The sequence below is a fragment of the Pinus tabuliformis genome, chromosome 1_2 (assembly GCF_031772625.1).
Source record: "Pinus tabuliformis cultivar Carrire ecotype Pingquan chromosome 1_2, CPIR1, whole genome shotgun sequence".
NCBI classification, from domain to species: domain Eukaryota; kingdom Viridiplantae; phylum Streptophyta; class Pinopsida; order Pinales; family Pinaceae; genus Pinus; species Pinus tabuliformis.
In genome coordinates, this window is record NC_142298.1 from 359,733,628 (window position 1) to 359,750,472 (window position 16,845).

Below are 16,845 nucleotides of genomic sequence, written 5' to 3' on the forward strand. Positions count from 1 at the left end.
ATCTAGGGCTTCTCCCTCCTGATCTCTCTAGCCACCAAAACCCAAAACAGGTGGAGAGAGATCTTAGGAGAAGTGTGTGTCAAAATGACTTGAAGACCTCTTATATTTATAACAAAACGTTGAGGATAAGTGGTGGTAATTTGGTTGTTGGCCGACCTTGACGAATTGTCACATAATACAAATAAATTCATATCTCCATGAATACATGTCAAAATCATATGATCTTTAGATCAATCCTACACCTCTCGATGAGAGGAATCCAAGAAAAATATCAGCTGCCATAAATAAGAAGACCCACATGGAGTTTGGCCCTAGTTGCCAATTTTAACAGGGACCCTATGCGCACAGAGGAAGAGTGACCACGAGAACAGGAGGCCAATAGGATCTTGTGAAAGAAGAGCAAGGAGGCCGAGAGGCTCCTGCTATAAACAAAGAAAGAAGGACAAGACGCTCTTGACGAAGAAAGAAGTGAAGGTTGAGAGGCTCCTGTGGGGAAAACATCTGCGATACATACACACAAGGAGAGAAGGGAACAGGTAAAGGTAAGAGGTTATGAGGCTCTTGGAAGAGCAAGTTGAATTGTTGAGAGCATAGAGAAGATATCAGGACTAAGACAATTCAGGGAGATGAGAAGCTTTGATGATAGCCAACTGAAAAACACATAAGGTTTGTTGATTGATAATCACAGAGCTTAACTCTGAGAAACCCATGAGGCTTGCTCACTGATAACCACAGAACGGTGGTTGTGCCTTACAAGGCTGATAAATCCACTAGAGACTTTGTTGGTTGATAACCTTTGAGAGATGGAGGCACCCAAGGCTACTAGGTTAATAACACCTGATGGTAGTTCCATGGGATTGGGCTGAGAACACGAGCGAGAGATTCCACTAAGTTGTTGGAAAGCGCACTCTTATTCCTTCAAAGGTAACATAGTTGATAAACCCTCCACGTTATTAACTATATCTATCTCTTTCCATATCTGAATTAAGATTCTCTGCATCCAAATCACTAGAGATATTAGGATGTTGTATTATAAGTCCCTCTGTCTAAAGGAACGTATTCTTGCCTAATGTGGAATCATTGAATAGTTGGTGGGTGAATGCAGTGTGGCCTTCACACACCCTGTTTCAGTGGATGATATTGGTTTAATCCCCTTAGTGGATGATGGTTATATGTGAGCAGAGTAGTTCACTATGTTTAATTAATTTTGAAAGCTGGTGGGTGGAGGTGACCCAGCCTCGAGACACCTTGTTTTAGTTGATAATATTGGTTTAAAACTCCTCTGAAAGCACTCTACCTCAAGCTTTGGAATCTGGCTCAGGGGTGACAGCTGCAAGAAAGACTTGGCTGCAACTCGTCTATGGTTCGGTGGAGAATTGTTGTCCCAATCTCAGTTGCCAACTCTAGTATTAATTCCAGATAAGTTTTGTAATTGCATCTCCTTATTATTGAGCTCATGTTGAGTTGTAAATCATTGTTGTATTTACTATATGAATGGCTCATGGTTCGCTAAGATTGGAATAGTGAAACTTTGATGCATGTGTACACTATTGTTGTGATGTTGTATCATTGTTCTTTATGCAGGGAACACTTGTGTATATATGTATATAACCACTTGTTTGGGTGCACTATGCATGGGGTAACACTGTCGTGTATGGTATGAGCATTGGGTGCTCACTAGTTGACTTCAGGCCTGTAGCACAAAATCTATGAGGATTCTCTGTGGAGTCCATTCCTGGAATTCTCATCCATAAGAATGAAACGCTTGTAATATTGCTAGTTATATGCCTGTATTCATGGTTTATGCCTGTAATCAATCCATAAAGGGGGATTTCCTGTTTACTCGTGGAATGATGGACTCCTTGTAGTCCTTGTGGTATGTTTGGCATCATAAGTTCTCTAGTTGTTTTTATAAGCTTGTTGTGCTTATTTGTTTCTTAAGAGAGGTTTGTTGATCTTTGAGCCAAGCTCAATCTGTCCCCTATGAGACATGGAGGACCCGAGGAACTGTCGAACTCTAAGAGGCTGAATGGACAAGTCCTTGAATCGTGCCTTGTATCTTTGTCATTAAGAACCCTAATATGGTATTCTTGCGGTGAGCTCATGAGGAATAACACTGAAGTGTGCTTCATAAAACCTTGATGGCTATGGTTGGACTCTGGCGCAATTCCAAGTGCTTACAAAATCATCGCAGTCGAGCTATGGTCAAACCCTTTCGCAAATGGCGCATTGTGCAGAGCGGGAGAAGGACCTTATCTCATATGCACATCCTTTCAATCTTAGCCATGAGCTTGGATATTTTACCAAATCGCATGACGGTCGACTAGAAAGCCAAGTCGCTAGCCATACGACCACAAGGCATAACCTAGCGCGAGGCCAATATAATGAATGGCCAAAATTAAGCAGGGCGATCACCCGTTGGACAAGGGCCCAGGGTGACATAAGCCTGAAGGTTACATCACAGAAGCCCACAGAAAGTCACACAAGAGAAAGGTTGGGTTGACGAGGACCGAACTAGCATGGTAGTGCTGGTGATGTGGAGTGGGTCGAGATGACTTGGAGATCGTGCATTGGTCGACTGAGGAACCAACTTTTGCGTAAAAGGAGATTATTGCAATATTCAAAAAGGGTAAGCGAGACCCTCTTAGACAAGAAACATTGCGGAAATCGACGCTAAATTTGATGTCCTGGAGTTTGTCTCCCAAAGGTAACAAGGCACAATGTTCACAATGTTGATTTTTGTAGCTTGGGAGGTACTCCAAGCCTTATGGACCGAGAGTTTGGAGGAAGGAGATCCACAAGTTGCCTTGTGGGCTTGAAACCCAAGCTTGGCGTTTTGCACCCATCGTGATTTGGGCCAAAACCATGAGCACATTTCGACATGTGATGGATGAGGATGATAGCTCTCGTCGAGACGAATCCGATGCAACGAAGATCATCTGATTCTGAGTTGTACAAATGGAGTTATGAATTTTTGAAGTTAATACATGTGATTGTGGATTAATTTGGGAGAAAAAAACCAAGTCGACTTAGGTCCAAATTAGACTTGTTGACATCACATGTAGCCCTCGTGTTTTTGTATAAATATGAGATGAGTGAGGATCATTTGAACACATCCAAAAAGTGCGTTTATCTCTTGAGAAAATACATTCAAGTAGCAGTAACAGCCGAGTAGCAGCGGCAGTCGAGTAACAACAACTAAGCGACGACTGAGCAGTGGCAGTGGCCGAGGAGCAGCAGCAGCCGAGTAACAGCCGCTGAGTGACAGCCGAGTAGCAGCAGCTGTCGAGTAACAACAGTTGAGCGACGACCGAGTAGCAGCAGCGGCCAAGTAATAGCAGCTGAGTGACGACCAAGTAGTAGCAGCAGCCAAGTAATAGCATCTTAGCGACGACCAAGTAGTAGCAGCACCCGAGAACAACAGTTGAGAGACAGCTGAGTAGCAATAGCGGTCGAGTAACAGCAGTTGAGCAACGGCTGAGCAACAATATCTGAGCAGCGACCATGTAAAGGAAGCCATCAGCCCTTAAGGACTTGCAGAGGTATCTGTTTTGATAGAGTTGATCACTAGTTGGACAGGTGTCCAAGGGTTGGACAGTTGAAGGAGTTTGTTGGCAGCCAAGAGGGTTTCCTAGGTGTGAGGATGCCCAGCCAAAGGAAGATGCTAGAGCGAGGATTGGTCTCTTATGGTCTGTTGGAGGGCAGCGTGAGAGTGGACCAAGTGTGGACGTGATTGGGCATTTATGGTCTGCTGGAGGACAGCGTGATAGTGCCCAAGTTGGAGCCCGGTGTGCAACACTTTGATGGACAAAAGTAGTTGCTAGAGTGGTAGTTGTTGAGCTCAAGGGTCTGATCAACCAGGAGCAATTTGTGGAGCCCTAGACTTGTGTGTGGAGAAGGACATCTATAGCAAATGATGGGCAGTCCTCCTAGCCCATGTTCATTGTGGGAGATGGACACCTTACAATGATAGGTGGCAGACCTTCGTGCCCTATGTTGGTCTTCATCAGAGCAGCACGGGTAGACCATAGTGGGTTGAAGTCCCTGAGTAGCTGAGGAGCAACAGTGGGCAGATTGAGAGTTGGTCACAAACAGAGTTGTGAACAGGAGTCTCGATGTGGTGTGCCCTTGATGGACTAAGGCACAACTAGAGAGCAGATTGACAATCAAGGTTCAATGGCCAAATAGACTTGGAGCATTGATAGAGGCAAAAGCTGCAAATCGAGAGTCGAAGGACCGAGCGAGTATAAGGTACGACCAAGAGGAGCTGAGAGAGCATGTGACAGCCAAATGGTCAGAGTACCTTGTTGAGGGTAGATTGGTTGTCGATGTACTGACACCAAGCCCCAGTTTGTATTTTTGTACTAGTGGATGTATGAGGTCCATTATCCCTAGTACAAGAGCCCTAGACTATTGTATTATATGTTGTTTAATATAACAAAGTTGGGTTGAAAATTGTAAAAATTTATCTATATTCTATGCATGTGTGATTTATTGTTGTTTATATTCTGCTATGCGAAGTAGCATCGTTGAGATTCTTGGTTTGTTATCGTCAGATATTTGAAGATTCTATCTGAGACCCAATATCGTGGAAATTCAACACACAAGAGAGTCAGAATGACTCAGCGTCGAGCTTCCGTGGCCGAAGCAAGGTCGTCGGAGCTGACAAAGGGGAGCATTATAGGTGCGGAGGTGTGGACATGCCGGGACACAACCTTAGATGCCGAACCCCGGCAATCAGCCGTGAAGCGAATTTAAAAGGGCGGAGGATGATGCCAATTGGGACGTGGTGGCAGACACATGAGCCAAGCAAGTTGATTATTGGCACAAGGGTGGACCCATTGACAGGTCAACTCGAAAAGCCTACCCCAAAGCAATTGGGGAAGGAGATAAAAGCCAAGTAACAAAACCCAGGTAATGAAAAGGATGTTGATAGTTAACGGCCCATCTAATGTTATTAATCATAATATATATATATATAGATATATATATATATATTCATTTTTGTAATAACGCAAGGTTAGATTGAGTGGGCGGGGACATGTATATGTTTGTATGTATATAAACGAGTTAATGGTGAAAATATAAACCATGAGTGGGTCGGCAGCTAGTACGCCATTGCCAGTGGTGTCGGCTAGCTTAGCCACATGGGTGCTATGTGGCAGGGTTAATGATGTGGTGCTTTCTGACTTGTCAGAAATACAAATGGTCCTATCTCATGATCCGGAAGTCCGGTTGAGGTAGAACTTTATATCGTCGGAATCGTCTTGACGAGATGGATGCAACGGTGATGTTTAATTGATGTTTTATGCCAATTGAAAAAAGCGAAAATTTTAGACCCCATTTCCATAACAGTACGTTGGATCTTGGGTTAGTATAGTGACATGCCTCCTACTAACCTTAGTTTGGGTTGATAGTAGGGGGTATGTTACAACCTAACCCTAAGATCTAATGGTTGAGATTAGATCTTAGTCAATTAGATCAAGCGTGGAGATCTAATCTCTCATTGACCCATGAGACACCTTTTCCCCTTAGTCCCCTTTTCATTAATTACTCAAAGTATTTTATGTTTATAATGTCACTATATGACTTAAAGTCACTTTATGTTTATAACGTCACCATATGACTTAACGTCACTTTATGTTTATAAAGTCACTTTTTGACTTTATTTCTCTTAAAGTCACTTTATGACTTGTAAACTCACTTTAACTTTATTTCCATAAAGTTAAGTAAAGGGGGTCACATGAGGACACTCTTTCCTAGGCTAGACACCATGCCTTAGGAACACTTGTCCTTGGTACCTTTTCTAACAATTCTTAGGTCCTTTTTGTGACCCAAATATGGAGAGGAGAGGTTCTCCAATGGTTCCTTGGGATATTTGTATTATGCACAACGAGGAGTGATTGAGTCTTATTGATGTTGCCTCACAAGAAAATATTATTGCAGCTAATTGGTGAGATGCCTTGAGGGTGCTTCTCCATGGCAAGGCCTCTTGCCACATGGACAGCTTACAGCCCAACATATATTGAAGGCGAGAGGTCTTTCGATGCTGTGACATAATCTCATATCCATATTTGTATCAGATTGTTGGTTCTTTCATCTACAAAAGTATTTGGAAGGCCTGGAAATCTGTTGCCAAGTTAGTTAAGTGGGAATATTCAGGAAGCAGATTAGAGTCGGAAGTGGCATGGCACCCAATTTGGAGCTGGAAATAGCAGAATCGGTGCACAGTCGAACTCCTGTGGTTCCAAGCATGAATGTTAAGGAGGGAAGGCATTTTTTTTGTAGGGATCATTGGGACTTTGGTGTTATATCCTAAAGTAATGGAAAGCTTTAGCTCAGAAGAAAGCCCTCCATTCTTCAGACAAACTAGTTCAAAAAAAGATATTGTCGGGTTGATTCCCCTCTGAAGACTTGTTCAAATTGAGCATTGATACGAGGGGCACATTGTGACTAGATTAGTGGTGGCTGGGTGTGTGGTAGACAAGTTCCACAGTATGATTATAAAAACTTTACTCCCAATTACGTCAGAAGCATGTATTAGCCCCTGTTGATAATGCTCATTGCACCTCGTTTGAATTTGAGAAAGGTGGATTCCCAAGCTACACTGTATGGTCCATTTACCAGTGTTACAATTACAGGTCTTTGCCTGGTAGTCATTTATCAGGGGCTTCCATCCAAGGCCTACTTGGTGAAGAGTGAGCTCACAGATGGACTTTGTCTAGTTTGTGGAAAACTTAAACTAGATACAGTGAAACACGTCTTTTGGGACTGTATATATGCAAGGGACTGTTGGCAGCATATACAGGATCAGTATTCAGTTTTATTTCAGGGAAAGGTGCATTAGAGAGCTGGAATCTTTGGTGACTCCAGATATCTCGTGCTTTCTGCTTTCACAGAAATCTGGAACTGCCTCAGAATTACCTCATTGTTTACTATCTATTAGTTAAGGTGCAACCTTGCTTTTGCTATTGAGGTCAGTTCAAAGCAGTCTTTCTGTTCTGACTGGTAAGAACAGGTAATTCACTGAAGGCTAACTTCTTATTATAGATGCTAAGCATCTAGATGCTCTGGCATATTCTGACATTGTTTCCGCTCTATTAGCACTGAGAAAGAGGATATGAGCTAGTGTTGTACAATGTATATACCCTTCCAGTTTTGTTTCCTCTTTTGTAAATATCTCTTTGTTAATATAACACAATTTTCAAAAATAAAAATTACATGTCATAGATTACCAGTTCATGTTTTCTGACTCTGCACTGTTCTTCAAGATCCACCTTGCCACTGTCTCACAGTCTACAGGACGATGAGCTTCCTCCAAACACTGAAAATGGTTTTAATCGCAAAAAAATGCAAATAATGATATTAAAATAATAAAATTGAATAAGCAATGTTAGAGTTATATCACCTGTTAGAGTTACTGGAAAAAAACACCTGCCACTTTAGCCAATGAAGAACATTGAAACAAAGGCATAAACTCCACTTACATTCCAGCAAAAGATATAGGAGCATTTGCAAGCAACGTCATAACTGCCACTTCCAAGGACAAATTCTACAGCATATTCACAGCCAGGTGCTGGGCACCACTTAGCCTACAGAAACAAACAGACAATAAGGTCCAATGAGATTTTTGATTTCAAAAACCCCTGTCATTTCTTCAAGCACTAAGCTCCCAATGCTACATACAAGAACGTTTTCTCTCAGGCAATGCACATAATATTTTAGCCCACAACCATTAGAAAGAGGGTAGTGTAATCTTCATTCAACAAACAAAAGGCGGAAATTGGTCGCCCTGATAAGAAAAGATCACAAATGAAAGAAAATGAGGATGACGAAATCTTAACTAGCGATAATAGATATCTAGTGAAACAGAGCAATGACGGTAAATCATTTGGCATACAAACAGCCAGGGGCCATGTCACAAGTCTATTAACAATGCAAATTGTTAGTTCCCATTAGACTAGACAATTCATAAAGATTCTGAAGTTTAAACACCATCCAAGTTTGAACATCCAATTATATGAGCCCACAACAGAATACAGGGATCCTAATTTCCCATTCTTTTAAATTGTTGCAAGCAAAGTGTTTGTAGCAAAAACATGAATAGGCTTTGGGACGGACACAGATATTCACCATGAAATTTCCAATCAAACATAAATTTATATTGTAGAATGAAACAAACAATGAGAACTGAAGACCTGCTCCTAAGATCTCCTGCTCTGGCTCTAGCTTCTGTATTTTGTGCTGCCTCTCCGTTATTGCAAGTGCATTCAGTGTTCAAGATTGTCCTCTTCTCCATACACAATCTATCCATAACTTAGCCTGTAATCCAGTTATAATAGAAAAGGGAATACACAACTCTTGACAGCAGTACATTTTTAACAATGGTGTCTAAAAGAAATTTGGCAAACTTCCAACAGGATAATAAAATCCTTAGACTGCAGTGCCATGAAACCTATCATGTAATATAATGAAATAACAAAATGGTGTGTAATAATTTTTAACATTAGTGGTACACCAGTTTTAAATGTTAGAAGTCCTAATGTCATTAATCAAATGTTTCTGAATGTTAGTAACTGACCGAACAGTTAATAGGAGGCTAGCCCTCAAAGGCTGCCTCAGACCTTATCTGTGAGACATTCAGAAAATTCAACAAAGTCGTTTCTTTCCTGAATCTCCATCCATTCTTACAACACATTATTAGGGTGTAAATCTTTACAGAGGCCAAACTTCAACTTCCAACCTGTAACAAACATAACAATAAGAAATAAATAATAATTAGGTTAATAAAAGGTCTGTTACCACCTAAATCCACACCTGAGATTATCATGGAGAAAGTCTCTAACTCCACTTGGTGTGGCCTTGGGGGCAAGTTGCAAGTTGGGGCTGTCACCCAATTCCCAACTCCTTCGTCTAGGCTAACTCCTAGTGAAGCCAAGGGAGGTAGTCCCTAAAGGATAAAATGAAGGCTTGATTAGAGTTGTGCTAAGTTAATGCTAAGTTACCAGGATTCGAATACGGATACGGATCCGGATCCGCTAGTTTTTTGAAAATCCAGGATCCAGATACGGCAAGAATACTTCAAGTACAAATAAATTAAAATATAATAATATTTTTTAAATTTTAAAAAACACTTTAGAGTTCAAAAATCAAATCCACCTATAAATCACAACATTTAAAACAGAAACCATTAGATATATTATAAATATGAAGACTAAAACACTAAAATGATGCATCCTCCGTCATACAAAAAGGATAATATCATAAATGATAATAGTAAGTACAAAAATAAGCGTCTCATCCATGATCACTATACTAATATCATAATGTGCAGTAGGTTTAACTACAAATCCTCAAATGGATCTACATTATCTTCTGCATATTGCAACTCTACATCATGAATAGATGATGGGGGTCCTGGAATGTAGGAAGTTGCATCAATGGGTTGGACTAGTGGTGGAACAATATCCTCAAGTAGGTTGAGGTGAGTCATGGCATTCAGTGTCAGGTTCAAGTCAGAGATCTCAAGCTCCACATCCCACATCCTGCTCAGACTTTCTTTATACTCTACTTCAACATGTGATAGAAGACGAAGGTTGGAATGAACATACACAAGATCCTTCGCCTTTGCTGCTACCAGCCTATTTCACTTCACTGAATGGATGAATCCATACGTACTCCAATTCCTCTCAGTTGATGAAGAACTAACAACCTGGTGGCTAGAGTGGAGAGATGAATGTTATCCCCACCATGGAAGCCCCACCAAGTAATAGGATCAAGATTCCCTTGATCATCCATAGCTACTAGATCTAAAAAGCTACCAATAGATTGTACAAATCCTCGAAAATCTTGGCGTACTTCCATTGCAACTCCCACATCTCTATAATTTTTCCTCAAAGTTGTCTTGTATCCGTTTACCACTTTAGAATCCTTGTTTGACGTTGTTCTACCATGTCAAGACAAAATTTTGGAATGATAATATTTGGGGTGCAATGCATAAGCCAAAAGGTGTAATGATGTGGTCATTTTGTTCCACCTTTCTGTAACTATGTCCTTCACTTCAAAATAGAATGTTTCAAAAGGGTCATTTTCGCTTGCCTTGATAATTTCTCTTATCCTCTCCAGTATACTATCAATGTTTTCATAAACTTCCCCCAAGCAAGGGGTATCTGTGTCAAATGTCCTGATCAAGATCAAGATTGGTTCAGTAAACACAAAAAGTATTGAACCTTGTCCCACCATGCATCATCAAGAATGATGGACTTGATTTTTTTCCCTCTAACACGAGTGGAAGTCTTCCATGATTCCCAAAGAGGGTCAATGGTCATTATTTGTAATGCTTGTCTCACCTCCACAAGCTTCTTTATGACAAGAGTGTAGGAGGCAAAACGAGTTTCAGCAACCTACAAGTTTCAAAAAGTCAAATCTTAAATGAAAAATCATATATAAATTTGTAATTAAAATTAAGAATTTCCAATACAAATAATATTGATTAAAGAAAGAGTACCTTCAGTAGCTTCAACTTTGCAAAACATCCATATATGGACTAGGTGTTAAATTCAGTGTTTTTAAAACCGGAACCGGTGACCGGACCGGTCCACCTAATGAACCGGTTTACCGACCGGAACCGGTCTAACCGGGACTGGTTTGGTCTAAACGAACCGGTTTTAAAAAAATACATTAAATAATTAATTTTTAATGAAACAAAACTATTTTTAAGATGTAAAACCATGATTCCAAGCTAATAGAGACAAAATATGCAAAGTTTGCTCATTTATATACCATGTAAAGGTGAATATATCAAAACACCTTTACTTCCCCCCCAAAACCCCTAAACCACAGTCAAAATCCGCCTTTTTGCACCGTCATTACTTGTATTGCTATGGTTTAAGAGCTGACCATTATTTTAAATTAGTTTAGGTGACTAAGGTTGTTGTAAGCACTGATGTGGGGTCCCATAACCACCTCATGGATGGAGACTGGAATAAATAGTCCATGTTTATTACTAAGATTGATAGAGTATATCTGCAATTGTAAATTAAAACACTGGATAATGATTGATTGATAAGAATTTATTAAGAATGATATCAACATTGGGCCTCTTGACTGTGTATAGATATACAGTGATTGGTCACGAGGTGTGTGGCCTTTGACCTTTCATTGGCATAATTAGTACTGTTCCTACTACATTGCCACCCTCTTAAGAATGTTTTGTTCTCAAAGCATAGTAAATGAGATTTTCTCTTGCTGAGCATGCTTTCTTGGTAGCATCATCTTTATTTGGTTGTGGGAGTTTGACTCAGTTCTTGATTTGAGTGATGGTGAGGTTCCTTTGCAGTGTGCACATCATATTCTAAAGTCTTTTGGCCTAGTTATTCAATGTGAAACCTTGATAATCCATGGTAACATACTTTCTTTGTGGTTATATGTTTGTCTGTGTTTCTTGCCCCCTTTCTATTAGTTGTAGATCATTTGTGATGGGAACTTTCAACCCATATAGTTCATAATGTTGTCTTTTCCAGTGAAATTACTTGAACTATTCTTCAAGGTTAATGTTATAAGCACCCCACTGCATCAACTATTCAACACCTAGTACCCTACCCATCTCATTGAGCTGAAGAGCATAGAGTTGTGTTAAATGTTCCAATTCTTGTATTTGAACCATGACTTTATGGAATCTTTTTACTGTCTTGACCTTTTATCGATCAATGATTTTAACTATGGAGTGGGGTACACAATTAGGTTCAGTTGCTTAGCTTAGTTGATGTCTATACAGTTATGGGTACTGGTGGAATCTACAAGTATTCTTTTGCTGCTCTTCTAAGGTGCACCATATCTTTCTTTATGTTTAAGCCAATAATCACAGCTAAAATTTCTTGGTTCTATGGTGTTTTGGGCTGGTTCTATTTTCAAACAGCCTACATTCATTTATATACCCTTACATCATTTATATAGCCTTTTGGAGGGAAAACACCTTTACTTCCCCCCCCAAAACCCCTAAACCACAGTCAAAATCCACCTTTTTGCATGTTTCACTGGGCGTGCCTAAAACCGGCCGGTTTTGTCCTAAACCGGCCAGGGCCTCAAATATGGCGAAATGCAAGGTTGGACCGGGTTTTTTGGCCGGTTTGGACCGGTTACCGGTTTTTTCAAAACGGTTTTAAAAACTATGGTTTAATTATGGTATGTTCTATGCTTAGAGCAGTTTACTTATCTTTCTTTTTATTATCCACAGATTAGGAATCACATGTACATTAAGTAAAGTGCAGATAGAACATTTAAACAATCAACAGAAAACAAGCCAAGACAAGAGACACAAGATGTGGCGACTAGCCAAGGACAAACCCCAATATGGGGAAACCCTTTGATCAAATGTCCTTTTATCTTCAATAATTCAGCAGAGAGAAATAGTACAAAGATCTTATTTATATCAGCAGTAGCAAACCCTAGATCAAACTCGTTGGGCGTTCCCACCGAACGTCTAACTCGACAAGTCTCCATCGGCGAGTCGTTCACCGTGCACCAGTCCAAGATTTCGTCGTGCACCAGTCCAAGACTTCGCCGCGCATCAGTCCAAGACTTCGCCGTGCACCAGTGCAAGACTTCGTCGTGCAACAGTCCAAGATTTCGCCATGCACCAGTCCAAGATGTCCGTGCACCAGTCCAAGATTTCGTCTTGCACCAGTCCAAGACTTCGCCACGCATCAGTACAAGATTTCGTCGTGCACCAGTCCAAGACTTCGTCGTGCATCAATCCAAGATTTCACCGTGCACCAGTCCAAGATTTCGAACGACCTGTTTCGGCTCGGGTGAGAGAGAGAGCCTTTCTGCGCAGGAGAGAATAGACTCTTTTTCTGCGCAGGAGAGAGAGAGAGAGAGAGAGATATGATCAGTAGTGAGTTACCAAATGAGGAGGAGTCATCCTGTATTTATATCCAAACGTTGAAGGTGAATAGATGTGTCTGTTGGGCCTCTAAGCCTACATAAGTTGTTGACTGACTTTGATAATTTGTCAATAATCAAAATAAATTCATATCTCCATAAATACTTATCGGAATCGGATGATCTTTAGATCAATCCTACACCTCTCGACAAGAGGAATCTAGGAAAAATATTATCAGCCATGAATAAGGTGAACCACATGGAGTTTGGCCCTAGTTGCCAATTTTAACACTGGGACATTGAATGATTGGTTATGAACAATCGAATTTCCTTTGCTGCTACGTATATTTCATTAATCCATTCAATCTCACGAATCTTGGCAGCATATGGTTCAATGAATGTACTACACGTGGAGTCCAAAAGATGTGATCATATCGACCCTCCACAATCGAACCTACAGCTTTACAAACTTGTGCGTTGTCCGTAACGACTTGGACAACATTATGTGGCCCCGCACTTTCTATTGCATCAGTAAATATTGTGGATATGAAAGATGCATTTTTCTCTATTACACTACAATCAACAACCTTCAAAAACATTGCCCCTTGGGAGCATACTACAACAACATTAATTAATGGGTGTTTTCTTTGGTCTCTCCATCCATCAGAAATGATGAACACCCTTGTTTCTACCCATGTATCCTGGATTTCCTATAGTTGTCTATCCACGGATTATCTCTCTGATGCCAACAAAGTAGTGCGGACCTTTTCATATCCAAGGCTTTTTTACCCTTTTTGGCGCTTTTGGTATCCTGAATGGTAGGTTTGAGTTAGCGTTGTAAATCTCGATGAAGAGAAGTAAAGGAAGACAGTGATAGCGTTAAGAAGCAAGTCAAGGCCATGGAGAATTGATTGGGAAAGGAGTCGAGTTGTTTCACCTCCCCGAAATTCGAAAAATAGAGTTTTAAGGAGCGCTACGAAATTATCTCATAACGCCGAATTTTTGTACTACGCTACAAAATTATTTTGCAGCGCCTACAAGCAGAAATTTCAGGGTTGCATGTTTGGTTTCTAAATGCTCATTTGGCCTACCCATTGCACCATTTCTTAAGTGGAAGCATATGTAATTGGATGAGGTGAGGAAGAGATTGGAAGATGAGAGAAAGATCTCTCACAGAATTCATTGAAGTAAACCCATAGTCTTCAGTTGACTACATATGTTAATGTTGCATGAAATGCAGTGGAATTTGAGGTTAATATAGAGCTGTGTGTGGAGTTAGCCTAGGCTTATTGGCAATCGAGGTAACCAGATCTATCATCAAGTGGTATCAGAGCCATGAAAAGCTTTTAGCTTTACAACCCTTAGAGAGATATAGGAAGAAGCTCTTGGAGGAAGTCGAATTTACAACAGATTGAGGTAAATCTTTGTTTTCAAATTAAATTGAATTGATTGTGAGGTGTTGTGCAGACATAGTGGAGGATGTCTACCTTGAAGTAGAACAGATTGACTTAGGAAGCAATCAAGAGGAAGAATGGTGTTGATTTAAAGAACAGGAAGGTCTGCAACAACAAAGGGATGACAGCAATAAGAATAATTCTACAACAGCAGTTGTGTGTTCAAGTGAAGATTGAACAAGGAGGTAATGGTCTTTTGTTTTCAGTTAATTGTGGATTAATTGCTTATTACAAGTAGCAGTGATGAATGTTTGCAGTTGAGGATGATGGCAAGGAACCTTGTAGTAGAAAGTGAGGAAGAATAACAAAGTTCTCAGAGGAAGAAGGTGAGTAAATTGCATGCAAAAGCCAGAAGAGCAGAGAGTGCTCAAATGAAGATTCTAGAGGAAGGAGTCAGTAGAAATACCAGGAGAAGACTAGGCATGGAAGAGCTTAGTATGGTATTTACAAACAGGTTGATGGAGTTAGCTTGTTGCAGTGGCTTGTGTGCACTTCACAGTGAGCAGGGAATCAGCTCATGGAAGAAGGAGATTGTGACTATTGAGAGTCATGGTAAAGGTTCAGAGAGAAGCCATAGTAGATCAAGTCAGAAAAAAACTTGATAGAGAAGTAGCTGAAATTAAATTACAGCTAGAGATGATGAGAGGACAGCTACAAAGATATTGTGGAAGACGAGATCTTGTTATAGATCCTTCAAAAATTGAATGCAATGTTTATGCTAACTTGGTCATTAAAAGAATTGTGTTTGCGGGACTGAATTGGTAGCAGTTATCATAGCAAGTGAGCTATGTCAAAGGAGGAACAACAGGAAAAGCTCTTAGATGAAGAAATGGTGCCAAAAGCATCAAATGAAGTTGTAAATCCTTATGCTTTTGACACTGACAATTTGGGTGTGAATGCAGGTTTAACAAAGAATGATGGACAATCTTTATAGATTGTTACAAATATGGGCAGATCTTGAATTCTGTTATAAGTGGAGAAGTCGAAGAAATGTTTTTGCAAAGTATTGAATTTGAACATGATCACAAAATGGAGATGAGGAAGGACAAGCAAAACTTGATTTATGTTCTAGAGAAAGATGAAGTGCTTGTAAGGTGTGAAGTTGAACTACAGTTGTTGGAGAGGATTGTCTTAGATGACAATGAAGATGAAACTACAAGCTACAAATAGCAGGATGTAAAGGAAAGGAATAAACCAGAATTAAATGAAGATTGTTTAAATTTTGTGACAAGAAGGCATGCAACAGCCTGAAGACAGTGAATTTCAGCCAAGGACTGAATTAGAAGATGAAATTGACAAAAGGAAAGTAGGAAGGTATAGTTGGTTGTATGAAGAGACAACCTATGATTCTAAGGAAATTTTTGAGCAATGTATTGGCAAGTTTGAACAGTTTGGCAGCAAGTAAAGGTCAGAGTTCGTAGCAGAAGTAGTAGAAGAAGGTACAAGTTGATTAAAGATCTGGTAATATTTTTAATTTTCACTGTGTAGGTGACAGTAGAGGAAGGTGAGGAGATTTGTAGCAGCCTAGAGCAAGGAGTGCTCAAAGGGTTCCAAAGAAGAGGACCAAGAAGATGCCAAAAGCCCAAACTCAGGAGAAAGTTTGGTGAGGTATCATGTAGCAAGGTGGAGACTTGTTACTACAGAGGTGTGTTTCAACTCACGAGTTGTTGTTACGAGAAGACCAGATGCATATGACTAGGAAGTCATAAATTTTCGTACCTTGGGAGTCTGATGTAGGTGTATAGATGGAGCACAAAATTTGATGAAGACTAGACTAAAGCTTGCCAATGTGATGGGATGGTCACATGATGATGCTGGGAGAAATTTAAATGTTTTTGTAAGAAATTGTAAATATTTACATTAGGAAGTGAGTTTTGTTTTTAGAATAAATTGGAGGAATTATTTCCTAATGTAAATATAGTTTCAGTTTCCCTTATTTTGTGGAGAAGGGGAAACGATTCATCTCTTGTGACTCTTGGTTGTCCCATGTTAGCTTTCTTTTCAAGGAGAAAGAGTGTTTGGAAGGGAGATGCAGAAGAAGCGGATAAGAAGAGAAGAGAAGCTCCAGAGCAAGGAGAAGAGACAAAGGTCGAAAGAGGCCTGGGCTACATATGCCCACATTGTATATCTAGTCAATTTAATGTATATTTGAATTTGATTAATGAGTAACATGTTTATATGCCTCTGTGTTTGTTAACTTCTCTGTCTGTATATTGTTAATGAAGATTCGATTTATTGAAGTCTACACTTGTTGAGTTGATTTATATTAAGAATCTAAATGTGTCGAGAAGTGTGGTGGTTGTATGCTTTGGAGGCAAATTGATGCTTTGGTTCAAGTGCAATTTTGGAGCTAAACATATCTACATATGTGCATTTGGTCATTTTGAGACCTTGTAATCTGTTGAATCGATTGATATTAAGAGTTGGTACATTGTGGCTTCGATTGTTGTGTGCTTCAATCATGCATCTTTGGCATTGTGTTGCAATGGTTTCGAAAATCTACAGAGGA

General features: G+C 40.0%; 1 protein-coding gene across 2 annotated transcripts in view; it reads right to left on the reverse strand.

The window, feature by feature from the left end:
- LOC149205861 (putative E3 ubiquitin-protein ligase ARI8) overlaps positions 1-16,845 on the reverse strand; it is a 446,435-nt gene that overhangs the window by 240,393 nt on the left and 189,197 nt on the right. For both annotated transcript variants that reach the window (XM_089395192.1, XM_089395193.1), the window contains exons 6-7: positions 7,488-7,592; positions 7,236-7,324 (exon numbers count right to left, since the gene is read on the reverse strand). In XM_089395192.1, coding sequence (XP_089251318.1) covers positions 7,236-7,324; positions 7,488-7,592 — 194 coding nt within the window. The remainder of the gene's footprint in view (positions 1-7,235; positions 7,325-7,487; positions 7,593-16,845) is intronic.